Source organism: Diceros bicornis, chromosome 3, assembly GCF_020826845.1.
Source record: "Diceros bicornis minor isolate mBicDic1 chromosome 3, mDicBic1.mat.cur, whole genome shotgun sequence".
NCBI classification, from domain to species: domain Eukaryota; kingdom Metazoa; phylum Chordata; class Mammalia; order Perissodactyla; family Rhinocerotidae; genus Diceros; species Diceros bicornis.
The window spans coordinates 28104314-28123725 of NC_080742.1; the positions used below are offsets into that span (position 1 = coordinate 28104314).

A 19412-nucleotide genomic window follows, 5' to 3' on the forward strand; every position below is an offset into this window, starting at 1 on the left:
TGTAGAGGTTATAAAACGTAAAGCAAAGATAAGTTAAAGTATCATGGTCACTTCTCTAGGAAGTTAACAGAAGTTTGTACTTCTAATATATCTAGCTTACCTATCTTTTCATAAGAAGCTCCTAGAAAAAGACTAGAAGTGATCAGATTCAACCAAGAAGTTGGTTCAACCAAGTCACAACTACCATGTTCCCTTAGCTGTAAAACAAAATCTGAAATTTGTTTATGTACCAATTTGGTTTTTTTAAATAGGTAAAATAAAAGGTGCTTTTACCTGAAGATCTAGAGAGGGTACATTTTGCCTTCATAACAGTTTTAAATGAAATAAAGTCTCAACCAATTTAAAACTTAAAAACAAGAAAATGCATCTGAGTAATGTTAATAAAGTAATTCAGAAAAGTAGGGTAGGTTTGGGTTGCTTATTACGAAGCAATGTACTTTTTCTGGGAGGGTGGGGGAGATGAAGGATATAGTTGAGCCATTAAGTTAATTTTTTTTTTTCCCCTGAGGAAGAGTCTCCATGAGCTAACAACTGTTGCCAATCTTCCTCTATTTTGTATATGAGCAGCCACCATAGCATGGCCACTGACAAGTGGTGTAGGGCCACGCATGGGAACCGAACCTGGGCCACTGAAGTGGAGCGCACCAAACTTAACCACTAGGCCACCAGGGCTGGCCCTAAGTTAGTTTTTTTCAATGTGATATTGCTCATTCCCAATAATAAGTTATTGATCCACTGAATCTGTGGTGTAGTAGTTGGTAATCAGATTCTAAAGGTGTGAGGAGAGGAGAAAAAAATATTTTGAGTAAGAGATTACTAAGACAAAAATCAAATAATATTCCTAAAAAAATGTGGTTCTAAGTTTTCTTCTTTAGACTTCAAAATTAGTATAGTTAAAACAGTGTTGACCGCATTTAACAAAATAGATAGAATTCTATAGACTTTCTTGACAGAAGTGCTGTAAAGAATGTGTTCATAAAATATTAATCTTAGGGCTGGCCCAGTGGCATAGTGGTTAAGTTCATGCACTCCGCTTCAGCAGCCTGGGGTTCACGGGTTCCGATCTTGGACGCAGACTACACACCGCTCATGGAGCCATGCTGTGGCAGCATCCCATATACAAAATAGGGGAAGATTGACATGGATATTAGCTCAGGGGCAATTTTCCTCACAAAAATAAATAAATAAATAAAATATTAATCTTAATTTTATTTCTTAACTAAAAATATTAAAGCCCCTAAGAGATTTAGCACAGATATTTAAAATTCTGAATTTGTGTGCAGGAAAAATTGAAAACCAGCCTTGTTTTATAGAATCTGCATATAATATCCTAAAATTATGTGGGTAAGTTATTTTTTTTAACTTTATTTTACATTAGCATGCAGTATTTTATTATGTTTTGTTTTGTGTTACAAAGATATTATGCATTATGGTGTAGCAAAGTGATACAAAACTCAGAAAACTTTACTTGATCACTTGATTCCAGCAGTTGGTATTTCAAAGGTAGTCAGTTTCATTGTGGTCTGAGATTGCTGCTACAAGAGATTAGACTGTAAATATATTTAAATGTTTTCTCATAATAAGTTGCTCTCAAGTGAATGATAAATGTGAGATGAAACCAGGAAATCATAATATTTTAAGAGAATCCTTGAGAAAATTTATGGACGATACTTAATAGTTTCAGTCTAGTTTTTTTCTCTCTCTTTAGAAAATTTGACTCTCAAAGATATATTAGGTTCTATGTCATATTTTATTTTCCAAATATGAATGAAGAATAAAATGTCACCAATTATTTTTGGTATGTATTTTCAGAAATGTAAATTAGAGGTCAGAACTATAAAATTGGTGTGTACCATCCTCTGTACTATTGTTTCTCCAGTCATTTTGGGGAACTGGGAATATCTTCTGCTTCCTTGCTGCCACATAGTGGCTAATCAGGATATATATTAAAATATCTGTTTTTAGTTTTTAATATAACATAGTAGAGGAGACTTCTTAAAGTAGGAATAAACATTTCCGACAATTTAACCTTCTAAACCTTTCTACCAATTAAACTTTTAAATAGTGTGTTTCTTTTAACGTACATAATAAGATTAGTAAGACTATGTATACATGGTATGTTTTAACTCTCACTTTTAGATTTAGCAGCAATAATAATTAATGTTTTATAATACATTTAATTTTTTGATATCTGAACAAAATAGTCAAAAATAATTTATTGAATATCTTTACCATGCCTTTTTAATACAGACATGAAAAATAAAGAAATAAATTGTTGCTCTGATGCTTTCAAGGAACTTTAATGTACTAATTAGAAGTTATTATTAGATAGATGTGATATTACATTACATAGAACACTTTTAAGTTTTGAGGCTGTGCAAGTCCTAGAACACCTTGTTCGTAAGCATTTCTTTCAACATCAGTGCTCCTACAGAGCTCCACCAAGAGCTGGTTCTCTATGAGAGCTGTGACTGAAAGTTTCATTGTATAATATGACAAATCTTTTGAATTATACTCCTCACTTTCCCTCATATTTTATAATTATTCACATTATTTAATTCTTTTCTACTTTCCTAATTTCTGCTTTTGTCCTGCATTTCTCCACACCTCCCCCTCACTTGATTCCCTTTTCAAGACATTTTTGGGAGATAAAAACATTGAAAATAAAATCAAGCGTTTCTCTTTTGGCTTTTAAGTGTAGTATGTTTTTCTCATTGCATGAGAAGTATAATGCTTATTTTTTTTTTTCTGTGAGGAAGATCGGCCCTGAGCTAACGTCTGCCAATCCTCCTCTTTTTTTGCTGAGGAAGACTGGCCCTGGGCTAACATCCATGCCCATCTTCCTCTACTTTATATGAGACACCACCACAGCATGGCTTGACAAGCAGTGTGTCCCTGCGCACCCAGGATCCGAACCGGCGAACCCCCGGCCGCCGCAGTGGAGCGCACACACTTAACCGCTTGCACCACCGGGCCAGCCCAATATAATGCTTACTTTTTCCATAAACTTTTTGGTAGAAAACTCTTCTGATGATTTACCTTTAGGTTGTTTCCTTTGGTAGAAAAGGAAAAAGTTTGAGGACAAGCAGTAGTTTTAGAGTTCTTTACTTTAGAGATGCAACAATGAGCTGCATAACAAGTAATAAGTTATTTGTTTCAAATGAAAAATTCTAACAAACACTAGAAGTAAACCTTTTCATAGCCTACCCTTGATATCTCTTTCAATTCCTATTGACTTATATATACACTACATCCACTTGCAATAGTTCTAACTGCCATTTTTCAACCAGTTGATTTTTCTTGAAAAACATGAATTAACAGTCCTACATATAGCACAGGAAGTTCAAATTTTGAACTCATGAAATGCCAAAATAGTTTATATTTTGCATTTAAGAAATTACTTTCTCTCTCCTTTGACATTTAGACTAATGATCCTGGTTCAAGTGCCCTATCTTTTATGATTTGTAAATAAATTATTTTCAAATAACTTTGCTTATAGTAGCTGTGAAATACGACTCCAATATAATTAATATTTGTTAACTTGAATTCATTGGTGTCTCAAAAAGTATATCTGTTATTTTGTGGATGGTAACTGATCCAGTTAATAAGGAGAAGGTCACTGACCTTTAAGAACAAACAGGCCATTGATCTATTAACTGAAATTTCAAAAACTTCAGAAAAAGCTCTTAAACAGCTTTTAAGTTATAGGTAAGCCTAGATCTCTGATTTTTATCAGATTATCCGATGTCTTCCTAATTTTGATAGAAGTACAGCTATGATCCATTATTATTTTGCCCTCAGAGAGAAAAAGGATTCTTAAGTTTCTTTATTTATTCAGTGTTGCAAGATGGCTTTCTTAACTCTTGCCTTTTATGTCTGTCTCTTCATTTTTATAAACCTATTTTATTTTCTTTTTGGTCAGTTAGTTAGAAACAGAAAATTTTTTTGGATAGTTGTAAATTCCCCAGGGCTGAAAAATAAGATATTATCCTCATTTTATTCTTTGGAAAGGAAATTTTCCCCTACTTTGCAAATGATGCTTCAATTAAGGACTTCATTAAGCATAACTCGTACATTCTTCATTCTTATTGAAGGTTGCCATTTTTGAAAAAGAAAGCATCGGATGAAATAACATATGCTGAAGATACTGCTAATTCAATTGCACTTCTGGGTAAGTTAAGATTTCCTTAGGATAGAGGGGTGTAACATATAACAGGCCCTTCTGCTAAAAAAGAAATATCTCCTTCACTAAGTTTCACTAAGGGTAGTTCTCCAAATCTAGGCTCTTTTCTTGTTTTCTGGTTAGAAATTAATCTTAGTATGCTTGGTGATAATTTTTGTATTGTTTTCCACTCAGGTGTCTCATGGTACCAACAAGAGTCTGTGTTCCTTAAGTATAAGGACTGGCAGATACTTCTTTACACTTATTTGTCTTGTTGTTACTTAGTTTGATGAATTGTTTGTTAACTTTTTTGTAAATGAGAAGTATGTGTCCCTCTCTTTCAGTAATCACAAAAATGTTTTCAACTTTGAACTCTAATAATTGCTAGAATCTAATTAATAGCTAGAATCATTGAGAGCCAAATTGTTGATTAAATAAAATCTAAAACTTTAAGTAAAATCATAAAATGGTGGAACATTAAAAACTTTAGCATAATATGCATAAAGATACAGGTGCCTGTATTTTATATACACAAATATGAAAAAGATATCAGAAAAGAGCAGATGTTTGTATTTGGGTTATTGCTCAATTTTCTAGAGAAAGAAAACAATCATTTCCTAGGAAATGAGATCAGTCAAACACTAGCTTCTTTAATAAGCCCTTGAGACATGACAGCGTGTTCCCAAAATAAATCCTAAATTAAATTTATTAATTTAGGTCTTTGTACAGGAGAAATAAAAGATACACAATTGGCCCAACAAATAAAAATAAGTATTTACTGAATAGTTATGTTCCCAGTGTTATACTCTATACTGAAAGATGTTAGAGACTCAATTGGTATAAATAAAAAGCATTTTAATTTTTAACATAGACACTAACTCTTTTATATCTAAATAAGTTTCATAGTCTTCAATTGTAGATACTTTGGGAGAAATTATTATGGCCTAGAGTAAGTGAAGGTATCAAGGAAATTAGAATAAACATGGGGAGTTAGATAAGATGACCTTAAGGTTAGAAGCTAACAGGAAACTTTAATTCTGTGAATCTCTGTCATCAGTGGAAATTTACAATGGGAAGCCAACCCAAAAGAGGACATGATAGTATTAAACAGATTAATTTAAACAGATTAAACAGATTAAAAAGTGTAGGTTTGGTTGATAACATTAAAAAAATGCCTCTGTTGCCCTTATTATCTTTAAATGTTGCCTCCAAGAGTATGGGCCGACGTTTGTGTGATAAATACACGGCCCACTTCTTACTGTGTCAGTCTGCTCTTTGCTGCATGACTGCCGGTGTCCAGAACACACTGCTGTCGCACTTGAGGGCGATATGAACTCTTAGCTTTAAATGGGCTCCGTTCACTGATTGTTGACTGCAAGTACTGCTGCTCTGTCCCCTTTTTTTTTAATTGCTGGAAACATGAGTTTAAATTAAAATAATTGTATATAGTATAAAGTGTTGAACAAAGGCTATTCATTTTTACTAATAACTTCCAGTTTCTACTATGTACTGGTAAATTATATTATTTTATAATATATTTCTAAATTATATTATTTAGAAAAAAATTATATTTTTATTCTAAATGATAGATATTTCTGACTAAGAACAGTATTCTAGAAACATGTGAAAGAAAAATTTGGTACTCTGCCTTGAGATTATAAATCGGGAAACTATGTGAAATGATCTAAATTTACAAGAACTAAAAGGGGGGAGAAGCAGATGAGAAGCCTTAGAATTTCCCATAAACTTGAAATCTTCAGTCAGTTTATTGGAAAATTTGTTGGTCCTGTTGCCTAAATTTTTTCAAAACATGGTGAGTTTTCAACTTTAAAGGACGGGTCCAAAAAATTAAATTAAGAGAATAATCTTGAAACTGTCTTTTTTTTTTTAAGTGCTGTCTTTTGCAGATCCTCCCAAAGCAAGGATGGGGCTTTCCTATGTGCTCCCTCCTGCTATCCACTTGCGTCCCCACTCACTGACCACCCCTAGAGATGAACATTATACAAGGCCTAGTGCAAAACACTAGTCTTCAAGGAACACCTAATTACCTCTTTCCCTCAGGGAATCCACCCAGATCTGGTTCAGCCCTGAAGCTGATACTCCTGACTTCAGTTGTCCTCAGGCACCTAGAAGGCATGGATCATTTCCAGAATCCCACAGATCATTTTCAGATTCTCTTGAGGATCGTACTTGTAGGACTTCACCAGAGCAAATGCAATGCAGTTTGAAGTATAGGCTGAAGCCAATTCAGAATAGTTTAAATAGGACTGAAAAGGAACCCTCCCTGTCATGCAGCCCCCAAGATAACTTGAACAGAAAACTATTACCTGTAGGGCAAAGGCTGCCTAGAAACTCACTGCCTTCCAGTCTGTCAGCAAATTGAAGAGCAGAGCTCACTTGGAACTTCTCTGAGCAAAGGATGCATTGATAGAGGCAACAAATTACTGACTGTGTATTTAGGGAGGAAAATGCTAACCCATATCTTGCCAAAATAATAACAGTAACTCACTATATGCCAGACACTGTTCTCAGCCCTTTCCTCATATTAATTCATTTAATCCTCACAACAATCTTTAAGGGAGTAACTATTGTTATACCCATTTTATAGATGAGAAAACTAAGACACAAGTTTACACAGGTAGTAAGTGGGAGAGCCAAGATTTAATCTTGGGCAGTCTAGTTCCAGCATTTATGCTGTTAATCGCTGTTCTTTCCTTCTTGGAAAGGAGAGGCTGAGTTGATTGAGGGGCCAGACGTTATAAGGATAGGTCCAGGGTGTTTCCTGTGTGAGTATGTTTGTGTGTGTATAAAATTACATGATCCAATTTTAATCTCTGATGAGGATATTTTTAATAATCATATTACTAACACTTTATGCTTAAATTTTCAAATAAACTTATGACAGTATTATTAAATAACATTCATTTATCTTTCTGGCAGGTGACTTAATGAAAATACCAAGTTCTGAATTGAGGATACAAATTTGTAAGTGTATTGTTGACTTTTATCATGCAGAACCACCAAAGAAGCATATTACAGGTAAAGTTTTCAATAGTCTTTCAGTAATAACTTATGTCTTTATAAAATAGAATATTCTGTCTTATTTCTCTTTGAACTTGGAAAGACATAGTGGGATCCATAAATGCAACACATCAAAAACAAAGCTTTTTTTTGTAGTCTAGAGCTCTTCAGTCATTTTAAACAAAAAATTTTATGTATATTTTTTCAACTTTGTATTTACATATTTTTATTCTGATGCTAAATATTTATGACACAGATTTTAAAGTCATACCCAAATTAGTTTAATTATAATTATTACTATTAGTTAATGTTATTTAATATTGTTGATAATATTATTTTTTTTCTAACATTTTATAATTATTCATAATATCTATCCCACCCAGTTAGATGTTAAATTCCTAATGCTAATAATATCCTCCATCATGTTTGGGAGAAAAGTTCTGCATGTTACAGCTAAAAGATCTCAGTATGCAATGATAAAATGAATCACACTGAAATGGGTGCTAGCAAAGCAGAGGGCACTTGCACTGTGGAGGATATAATGTTGTTTAGGACATACTTCCTACCTTTATAGTTTCTGTAATTTATAATCAATCTAGGAAGGGAGAGAAGATATAAGTAATATTTTTTAAAGTTCTTTGTTCCTTGAGATAGGTGGAAATAAGACTCTGTGGTAGAAAAGAAAGATTAGTTATGACTATGGAAAAATGGGAAGACATCTGAAGTAAAGAAAGGAGTAAAGAGATTACTAAATGCCAAATTTGAGCTATTGATGAGATAGACAGGTGGAAGTGTTTAGTAGATAGTATTGGATACTATAAGCGGAGACCAGAAATACAGGCTTGGAATTCATCTAAATACAGATGAAAATTGAAGCCATCAGAATGGTTGAGTTTGCCAGGAGATAAAGCTTATAAACAGCAAGAGACCAAGAATGGCAACATGGAGAGTACGCGTATTGAGATCCGGAAAAAATGATCCAAAGAAATTGGCAGGGAACAGAGATTCAAAGAGGAGGAAGAAAACCTAAAGACTGCCATGTCTGTGCACCAATGAGTGAAATGTTTGATGAAGGAAAAAGTGGTCTCAGTGTCAAGTACTGTAGAAGATTCTGTAATTGAGAAATCAAAAGGCCAAGTTAATGTGATATCTCTTTGGCAGATCTACTGCCATAAAGCAGTCAGGGCAGATAAAGGACTAAAGAATGAGAGGATTGTGAGAGTAGAGGCAGTAGGAGTGCGGGAGTAGAGGCAATGAATGCAGACATATTTTAAGATCAGATGGTGAGGAAAAGGAAGATGGAGAACAGCTCGGCCGGTAGCAAGATCAAAGAAAGATATTTAGGTTTTTTTGTTGTTTATTTGTTTTTAGGGTAGGGAAAAATGAAGTTTGTAGGTAGAGGAACAAGAAACTAGTAAGTGGAAAATGGGAGGGTGAAATTTCCAAAGAAAGCTTGAGAGGATGGAATTAAGAGCACAAGCTTAAGGTTAACCTCGGCAAGATACAGGCACCCTTCTTTAAGATAGAAAGAAAAGGAGACAAATGATGTATGAGATAAGACAGAGAAGTTAAGGTGCAGAGAAGTGAGGTTGACCTTAATTTGATCAGGCTTAATCTGAAAATTAAGAACCTTAGGCAGTGCTCTCACTAAATGTCACAATTGGTTTCAAGTGATGGGCATGGCTGGACATGTGAGACCACAGCTGAAAAGTCTTCAGTAGAGCAATTGTAAGAGACATAGCCCTAGAGACAGGAATCGCAATTTCGTCATTGTGCAAACATCATAGAGTGCACTTACACAAACCTAGATGGTATAGCCTACTACACCCAGAGGCTATATGGTGCTAATCTTATGGGACCACCATCATATATATCGTCTGTCATTGACCAAAACATTGTTATGCGGACGCATGACTGTATTTGAAACAGAAACCTTATAAGCTGCAAAGCCTAAAATACTTACTATCTGGCCCTTTATAGGAAAAGTTTGCCAATCCCTGTGGTATACCATTTTAAAATGCCATACATTTTTTTAAAGTTTTTGTTGTTGTTTATGTTGTTTAATGATAAATTATTCATTCCTTTGTCTTAACATAGATGACATAGATGATTACTATGTGAAATAACTGTACATATTTATTAAATAATTGTTAGGTTATCAACAAGCTAGTTCTTCATACAAGATTCAAATGGCTGAAGTTGGAGGATTGGCAAAAAGGATGGTCCAGTCACTGGCCTTGCTGGAAAATCGACTAGTTGAGAAACTTTGGGTACTTAAAGTTCTGCAACATCTCTCAACTTCTGGTTTGTATATTATTAAATTTGAACACGTCAATCTCAGCTATTTTTGTTTCTATCTAACAATGTCAAGACTGTACAACATAATTTTAAAATTTATTTGCAGAGGTTAATTGTACTTTAATGATGAAAGCACAAGCAGCCAGTGGAATCTGTGCTCACCTCAATGACCCAGATCCCTCTGGACAGCTTCTATTTCGTTCCTCAGAAATACTTTGGAACTTATTGGAAAAAACTTCAAAAGAAGAAATCATACAACAGCTTAGTAACTTAGAATGTTTGCTGTAAGTACATGTGGTTAGATAGGAATGTTTTTTAACCTTAAAATGATAGGCGGTGACATAACTAACATCTTTGTTTGAATTTGTGTTCCTTTAGGCTTTTGGTGATGTAATGGCTATGTTTCAGGACGTCTTTTTTGTGTCATGGTATAAATGCATCTGCACAAGAACAAGCCATTTTTTCCTCTGTGCAAGGGTTTTTAAAGTAGCTTGTTAGCAAAACTAAATTATGTCTTTGAATATATTTAAAGTTAGACATGTAAAAGAACCATTTCATTTGTTCATTCTGTAAATCCATTTTTGAGTGCTTACTGTCTCCCAGATACTGCAGTAAGCATCAGCAATAAAATATGAGTGAGCCTTTAAGTTACTTTTATTCATCAAATAATTATTGTCTGCTCTGTGCCAAGTTCAGTACTAAGCCATAGCAATACAATTGAAAACAATACAGACATGGTCTCTGCTTTCATGGAATTTGCATTATGTTAGGAGAGATGGACAAGTAAATAAGCAACTAAAAGAGAGCGTACTAAATGTTATGAAAGAGATTTTCACAAGGTGCATTGTATTCTCCAGAAGAGGGTGAATCATATATATATGGTCTCTTTGCAAGTGACTGAACACCCAACCCGACTGATTTAAAGATTTTATTTATTTATTTTTCCCCCCAAAGCCCCAGTAGATAGTTGTATGTCACAGCTGCACATCCTTCTAGTTGCTGTATGTGGGACGCGGCCTCAGCATGGCCGGAGAAGCGGCGCATCGGTGCGCGCCTGGGATCCGAACCCAGGCCGCCAGCAGTGGAGCGTGTGCACTTAAACGCTAAGCCACGGGGCCGGCCCTGGTTTAAACCTTATAGGAAATTTATGGGCTCATGTAACCAGAAAGTCAAGGATAAAACTGGTTTTATGTACAGCTGTAGTCAAGGCTTAGTAAATATCAGGACCTGGGCCCTCTTCATCTCTCTGCGCTTTCTTCCACCGTGTTGTCTTTATTCACTAGCTCCACATGGTGAGACCTAAGAAGGCTAGGTTCACATCATCACAACCCTGAATCAAGCAGAAGAGAAGACTTGCTATTCTGCAACCTCAAAGAAAATTCTTCGAATTGAGTCCCCAGTGGCCCTGAGTGGTCTGGGGTTTGCCATATGCCCATTCCAGAGTGAATTGCTAGTGACAGAGAGAAGGAATGCTCTGACTGGCTAAAAGGAAGCTGAAGGCAGCTTCACAAGAGCAAAAGTGGGGAAAGAGTGAATGCCTAAATAAAAATAAGGGTGCTGTTATAAGAAGGGAAGGTGGGTCCTAGGAGGCAAAGCAACCAATCCGCATTGTACAGGGAACCTGACCCAGACTTGGAGAGTTAATAAATGCTTCCTAAGGAACCCTAATCTGGTATCTGAATGATAAATACAAATTGGCAACACAGAAGAGTTTTGCATGCAGAGAGCATCCTAGACAGGGGAACAGAAGTGAAAATAGAATCGAGCAAAATCAAAAAACTGAAAGAAATTCTATATGGTAAGAGCAGGAAGTACAGGGTAGAGTAGTGAGAGATGAAGCTAACAATGTTTGCAGGGACCATAACATGAAAGGCCTGTTAAGCTTTTCTAATGAGGTATATTCTTATCTGGTATACAGTGAATTAGAGGCAGATTTGGAAATGTAGAAAAGATTAGAAATACTTTGAATAGTATAATATAAAAAGGGAGATTTTGTTGATAGGCAAAAGTAGTATTTCCATAGAAATATAGTTTTAAAGATATGATTTTACTTTCTAGGGCTTTGAAGGAAGTATTTAAAAATTTGTTTATGAGAAGTTTTAGTCATTACGATCGTCAGCTTAGAAACGATATATTAGTGATCACTACCATTATAGCTCAAAATCCTGGAGCACCAATGATAGTAAGTATGAATCAAATTGTACTAACTTTAATTGTGCAAGTGGTGGGTGTTGGGGGAGGGATTCCTACACTATGTTATAATATTTATGTACATTGTTATAATGCCAAGTTATGTTGTAATGTCATGATGGTCACCAGTATACTTGCACTCTGCCAAGTCTTCTTTGCATCCTTTTGGAAACTTGAGATCCTCCTCATATTTTTTAATTTACTCACATATTTACCATTTATGATGCGTTTCTTTCCTTCCTGGTGATATGAGTTTCTTTCTGATATCATTTCTCTTTTACCTGAAGAACTTCTTTTACCATTTCTTAAGATGCAGATCTGCTGGTTGCTGGCAACAAATTCTCTTAGTTTATTTTATCTGAAAATATCTTTAATTCACCTTAATTCCTAAAGTCTGTGTTCAGAGGATATAGACTTCTAGGTTGAAAGTTTTTCTCTTTTAGCACTTGAAATACGTTGTTCACTGTCTTCTGGCCTCCATCGTTTCTGATAAGAAGTATTCATTTTTTTCAAACTGTTGTTTCCCTAGGTACAACGTATCATTTTGTTTTCTGGCTGTTTTTCAAGATTTTCACTATCTTTGGTTTTTTGTAGTTTTACTATGGTGTGCCAAGATGTGATTTTTTTTTGTATTTATCTTGCTTGAGGTTCATAGAGCTTCCTGAATATGTAAATTTAAGTCTTTCACTAAATTTGGAGAATTTGGGGCCTTCAAGTATTCTTCAAGTATTTTTTCAAGAAATTCTTCAAGTGTTTTTTCAGCCTCATTCTCTCTCTCCTCTCCTTCTGGAATTCTGATTACGTGCATATTTGACTTTTAAATATTGTCCCACAGGTTTGTGAGGCTCTGTTGCTTTTTTCAATCGTTTTTCTCTCTATTCTTCAGATTGGATAATTTGTATTGGTCTATATATTTAAATTCACTGACTCTTTTTTATGTTCCTATCATTTCCATTCTGCTATTAATCCTATCCAGTACATTTTTATTTCAGATGTTACATTTTTCAGTTTTAGAATTTCCCTTTGGTTCCTGTTGAGAGTTCCTGTCTTTCCATTCATTATGAGCATCTTTACTGTGGATTCTGGTGTACTCCTCTGAAAAGTATTTTTGTCTGTGTTAATAGGCATTTAGTTTGGCTAGACTCATCCCTATGGTAGATGGCAGCTCAAATCTCAGTTCATTTCTTTTAGGCTTACGTGGGTTACTTGAGTATTCCCTGCCTTTGCGTGGTTTAGGCATCAGCCAGAGATTTGGGGAGTTCCCTTTCTCTGACTCTCTCCTTTACGGGATTTCTCCCTTCACTTTCCAGTAGCAGTGGCTGCCCTGTGATTGCCTCTGTCCTCTGATTCTTCAAACCACTAAGATTACAGGGTTACCCTGAGTTTTAGCATCCCCACAAGGTGCAGACTAGGGCCTGTCCTGTCTAAAAGCCATTAAAAAAAAGGGAAACTGATGCAGTGCCATTTCTTTCTTCCAAGTCCTGACTCCCCTCCAGTATACGCTTGGTTTTGGTCACAAGATAGTTGTTTTTATGTTTTGTTCAGAGTTTATAATTGTTACCTACAGGAGGGTTTCTTATAGGATCTCCTCAGCCATACCAGAAGCTGAGCTTCTCTATATTTTATAACATAAAAATCATTGGATGATTGACATTCTAGAGTAGATATCTTTGGCAACGAAATTCACGTATCAGCTACGTACTTTCTAAGTTGTACTTAAAGGAAATTTGGCAGTGAAGGCCTCAACCCCATATCAGTGGACATCAAGTGATCCCCACATAAGAGAACAGTCATGGAATTCATACTGTACAAATGGGGAAACAATCCTACTTAGCTTCCTAGTCATGGCTGCATTGTGTGAGTGGATCTATATATTTCTCTGGAAGCCCCTGATCAGTCAGTAAGTTCTCGTTAGCATCCCTGCGAAGAGTCAGGTGAATTTCATGAATGTGAGTCAAAGGAATAACATCTTCACATTTTAAAGAAACCTTATGGGTCCTAAAGTAGTGGGAATATAAAGCTGCAAACTCAAAAGCCCAAGATTTGCCCCTGTAAATTCTCCCTAGTGTACAAAGTCCAACTAGGGTATCTCTGTCAGGAATGAGTTCACTCATGCTGAAATGTTTGCAGTTCTGGTCATTCTTCAGGGTTTTTCATGTTAAGTAGGAATGGTTTGGTTATCTCTTGACCAAACCTTTGACATAATGAGAGTGGTTGGGAGCAGGGTGGGGAGTGGGGGTGTTTAAGAAGAAAAGCTGTTGAAAATATCTGTATTTTCCTCTCTTATTTTGTCACCTGAAAGTATAGATAATGAATTACATAAGTAACTTGTGGTCTTAATACATTTTGGATTCTTACCAAATTTCGAACAGCGTCTTGTAAAATATTGATACAATAATGTAAAACATTTCTTAGAACCTACAGAAGTAAGTTTAATATTAAATAAGTTACAAGTTAATCTGGCTATGTGCTTTTATTTCTTGCTTTCATCCCTTCCTATTATTATTATTGAATGACAAGGGGAATCTGATAAAGCTATTTAAATATTAGGTAAATATGGGCATCTGTAACTTAATGGCCATCTAATTAATTCATCCTTTTGTTTTGTGTATTTATATTAGGAATGTGGCTTTACCAGGGATTTGATACTATTTGCAACCTTTAGTGAAGGTAAAAACTATGAAACTTTCAACCTGTAGTTATCTTCTTGAGTCTTATACATCATTTTAGCTTTTATTTTACTTTTTCTTTTGTTTTCCCCTCACAGTTAAAAGTCAAAATCCTTTGGTAAAAGGTCTTAAGCTTTCTAATTCCTATGAAGATTTTGAGTTGAAGAAATTGCTATTCAATATAATCGTGATCTTAAGTAAAGATTTTCCTACTGTACAGGTAATGAGTAATCAAAACAAAAATTAAAATGGTCTTTGTAGTATAACTTTTTTAAAGTCATGACTGCAAATCTTTCATTCACCCATATGTCTACCATAGAAAGTAACAAGCTCTTATTGGCCAGAATTTCACCTTTTCAAAATTTCCTTTGCTTATCTGTTAATAAACAGTGCACTTACCTAAATTTAAACCACATAAACCAAAGAAAAGCAGGAGAACCTTAGAGATATATTTATATATTTAGATCTCCTAAATAAGAGAACATAAAATGAAAGAAGATCCAAATAGGCCCATCCAGCCTAATAGTCTGTCTCTTAACGGTAGTAACCAGGGATGATTTAATGCTGGAGAAAATAGCTAACCTCTGTGCTGCCAGTCTCAAACCTTTATGAACCTGCTTTTTCTCCACACAAACCTAACATCTTTACATTTTGTTGTTGTTATCTGTGAATTTTTCTTAATACTTTATATCCTTATAACTGTATGATGTAATTTGAAGAACAGTGTAAGTGAATTTCACTTCTGTCTTATCACCTACTGGCTATATGGCCTTGGCAAAGTCACCTACACTTTCTGAGGCTCAGTTCCTCCTTCTGTAAAAGGAGGGTTATAATACCTCTGCCCTCTCACAGGGCTGTTGTGGGATTGAGATGAAGGCTTTGTAAACTATAAAGTGATAGAAAAAAATCTACTAACAATTCCATTAGTTTAGTTATTTGCTGATTTAAGGGAAATTTCATTTTAGTCCTAAAACTCTTTCGAGCTCCAAGGGTTACCTTAGAAAAGAAGTGGGAATTCATTCTGTCAATATTGTTAATGCTAAAATAAAGGTGGTATAGTATAGTGGTGAAGGCTTTGGTCAGGTGGAATCCGGTGCTGTCTATGTGATCCAGCGCTTTCTAGCTATGTGATCTTGAATAGATTGTTTAGTTTCTCTAAATCCCAGGTATCTCAACTTCAAAATGGGGATAACGTCTGCCTCATGGAATTATTATGAGAATTAAAAGATCTCAGAATTTTCTTGGTACTGCTGCTTTGAGGAATATATATACTAAAAAATGCTCAGAAAAAGAAAAATTGTCTTTACAGTTATAACATTATTTATATCAAAAATAGGTATTGTATAGAATCTAAATGTATTTTCTGAAATGCCAAATATAAAAATCGTTTAATAAAAATGTAGTTTATTACTATAGTGGAGTATTATCTCACTATTAAAATGATAGATATAATGATAATAAATAAAATTTAAACTATAGTTTATAAACCAACTTTAGTTGACAACAGAGTCAAATGGCACAAAGACTATGATGAGCTTCTTAAAGCGCTATGTAGTGGAGTCAACTAAGTTTTTTTATGTCATGTATTTGTGACCCAGTAATAGTAGTGATAGTGAATATGTGTACTATCGTTTGCAGTTCACAAGAGTATTTCAAAAACGTTATCCATGTAATCCTTACAGTAATGCTAGAATTAGTTGTTATTCCTATTCCTTTTTCCAATTCTAAATCTTATGTTTTTTCCATGTGGCCTAGTAGAAAATTTAGAAAAATTCATAGATGTTATTGGGAAAAAGTCTTTATAGAAGAATGCCAAATGTAGAGAAAATTGAATAGGATATAGCACATAGTGTATTACTATCTGGTAAACCATAAATACCTGTATGTATCAATCAGCATCAGCTATAACATTGACTTGATTGTCAGATTATAATAGCTATGCATTTTTGTTTTGTTTTTATTGAAATCATGGATTCAATACAATTTTAAAATTCTAGGCATGTAGTTAAATATGGCTTGTGACCTGACTGGCATTCATCAGATAGAATATTTGTATAAGTTCTGTTGTGTGTGCTTAAAACTTAGCCATAGTCATTACTTCACACAAAATTGATTTTTTATAGTATACAATTAAGTCTGTGAAATGTTTCCTTTAAAACAAAAAGAAGGAAGAGAGAAATGCCAGCAGTTTATTTGCTCCAAATTTTCTACTCCAGTGGTTTTATCATAGGCAAGAACTAAAACAGCATAGACAAAAAAATTAATACTTATTTTGCATTATTGTCAGCTAGAGAGTACATATCCCAGAAAAGGGGATCATAGTCAACTGTTGTTATTGAGTTTAGTATTTTTGTTGTTTTTTTTTATTTTTCTTGGTGTTTAACATAGGTTGAGATCTTTAGGAAGGAAATATTTTGACATGATCAATAAAACATCAAATTGGAAATCTTAATAATTTTCTTAGAGTAAATAAAATTATTTTAATTATGTTTCTAACAATGTACTTTTTGGCTTTTCTCATAGCTATTAATTGAAGGTAAAGTTGTTTTGGCTTTGTTTACTTTCGTTAAAAAGCCTGAGAAACACAAAATGATTGAATGGTCTGCAGCACAATATGAAGAATTACAACTGCATGCCATTGCCACTTTGTCATCAGTGGCTCCTTTATTAATAGAAGAGTATATGTCGTACCAGGGGAATGCTAGAGTCCTCGCATTTCTCGAATGGTGTGAGAGTGAAGGTGAGTGGCCCTTCAAGATCACTGTCAAAATTCTAATCTACATGTTTCAACTGAACTCTCAATATATGTATACTAAAAGAAATAAAATTAATTAAGCAAAGAGAAATAAAAATATAGATCTGGCTTCCGTGATTTTAATGTATTTACTTGTTTTAAGAAAAACACCTGAGATTTCATTTAAAGTCAGACATTGGTAAGTGTCATAACTGTAGTTGATGCATACCACTCAGTTAAAGAAATCATTTGTGTAGGCTGATTTAAAGTTTTGTATTATTAGGCATATCCAACAATTATACTAAGTCCTGGAAATATTTTAATTATTCATTCAACAAATATTTGTTGAATGCCTACTGGGTACCGGATATTGTTTTAGTTGCTAAAGATACATTTATGTTCAAAATTAAATAAAATCTCTACCTTCATGGAGCTTAAAAATCTAGACCTCTAGCCGGAAGTAATGACTCCACATGTAGTCTACCAAATTAGCAGAGCCTCAATTTGTACAAATATTTTATTTCAATTCTCATAATTCTTAGAAAGAAAATAAGAAATACATTCTTTTTAAAAAAAAAATTATAAGGAAGATACTGCATTCTTTTCTGGTGGTAATTTTACTTTGGAAATAATTTTGTATGGTGCATTTTCATTAGATCAAGAATATCACTCATTTATCCATGAGAGGAAAAAATTATAGCTTTTTCGTTTTATTCTCTAGTTTCTAATATGCTGAGTTACTAATTTAGTCTTGTTAAATTATTGCACATTAAATAAAAGAATTCTTCTGTGTATTCATCATATCATTTATGTTTATAGAAGACTATAAGGCAAAAGAGGAAATACTGCCTAGTGGGAGGAAGACTGATAGCTAATAGTTATCGAGTACCTACTAGGTGGTAGGCCTAAACACGTTACAAGTAATAACTCCTTAGTGCTCATAACAAATCTAGGAGTTATAGGTACTGTCATTATCCCTATTGGTCAGATGGGTAGAGCTCAATCAGGGAAGTTAAATAACTTATTCCTGGCCACAGTAAGTGGCAGAGCCAGGATTTAATGCAGGCAGTGTAGCTCCAGAACTCACGTTTTTAACGTATACACAATACTCAGAACAGTATTTTGAACTTTTTTTAAGCTTTAAACATAAAGGTACTTCTAAAAGAATCTTTTAAAGAATGCATATTGTAAAGAACAAAGGAGGACTTGCCTTGCTATTTATCAAGACTTACCATAAAGCTATGGTAATTAAAATTGTATGGTACTAGACCAGAAATAGATGAATGGAATGGAATAAATGGGAAGCTGGCATTATCAGAGATGATATTGCCAATCAACGAGAGAAGGATGGTGCTAGAGCAGTTGGCCCTCCATGTGAAAAAATAAAAATTATGTTCTTTCACCTTGTTAAAAACAATTGCAAAATGAATTAAAGCCCTGAATGTGAAAAGTTAAACTGTAAAAATCATAGAAGAAAACATGGAAAAATATCTTTATGATAACAGGGTAGGAAAAGATTTTTAAAAACCAAAAGAGCTTAAACAATACAGGAGAAAATTAATGCATTTAACTAGTGTAAAACTTAAAAATGTCTGTAAGACAAAATCTAAATAAAATAATCTACAAACTGAGAAGACATTTACTATCCCTGTGACTGATAAAGGATTAGAATTCAGGTTCACAAAGAACTCCTACATATCAAAAAAGAAAATAATTCAGTAGGGAAATAGACAAAGAATAGGGACTACCAAGTCACAAAATTTGAGAGAAAATCTCAGATTTTCAAAAAACATTAAAAGATGCTTAAATTAACCCCATTGGTAATCAGAGAAATGCAAATTAAGATAACAGTGAACTACCATTTCACATTTAACAGATTGGCAAAAATCTGTTCGTCTTATACATTGTATCCGTATAACCACTTTGGGAAACAATTTGGCAACTTTAGTAAAATTCAGTGTGGGTATACCCTATATGATTCTGATGTCACATAAGGAAACTCTTCTCAGTGGGAATAAGAGGACAGGGATCAGAATGTTCATTGTAGCAATTTGTACTAGTGAATGGACAAAGTGTGATTTATTTATAAAATGAATACTGAAAGCAATTAAAATGAATGATCTACATCTACTTGTGACAATGTGTATAATTTTTAAAACATAATGTTGAGTAACAGAAGCAAGTCACAAAAGATATATACAATATGATATATTTGAGTAAAATTGTAAAGCACATATTTTTATTCTGCGAGTAGAAGGAGAAGGGGGAGGGGATAATATTTATTTTAAAGAAAACTAAAGCAAGAGTAACAAAATTTCAACATCTGTTTAAACTTAGA

General features: G+C 34.1%; 1 protein-coding gene across 5 annotated transcripts in view; it reads left to right on the forward strand.

Annotated features, from left to right (window-relative positions):
* Positions 1–19412, forward strand: part of CFAP69 (cilia and flagella associated protein 69) — a 51594-nt gene that overhangs the window by 9313 nt on the left and 22869 nt on the right. For 3 of the 5 annotated variants that reach the window (XM_058525113.1, XM_058525123.1, XM_058525131.1), the window contains 9 exons: positions 1235–1344; positions 4095–4171; positions 7103–7201; positions 9338–9487; positions 9588–9765; positions 11540–11663; positions 14293–14341; positions 14439–14560; positions 16864–17080. In XM_058525113.1, coding sequence (XP_058381096.1) covers positions 1235–1344; positions 4095–4171; positions 7103–7201; positions 9338–9487; positions 9588–9765; positions 11540–11663; positions 14293–14341; positions 14439–14560; positions 16864–17080 — 1126 coding nt within the window. The remainder of the gene's footprint in view (positions 1–1234; positions 1345–4094; positions 4172–7102; positions 7202–9337; positions 9488–9587; positions 9766–11539; positions 11664–14292; positions 14342–14438; positions 14561–16863; positions 17081–19412) is intronic. The other 2 variants (XM_058525147.1, XM_058525139.1) reach the window with 1 other exon arrangement.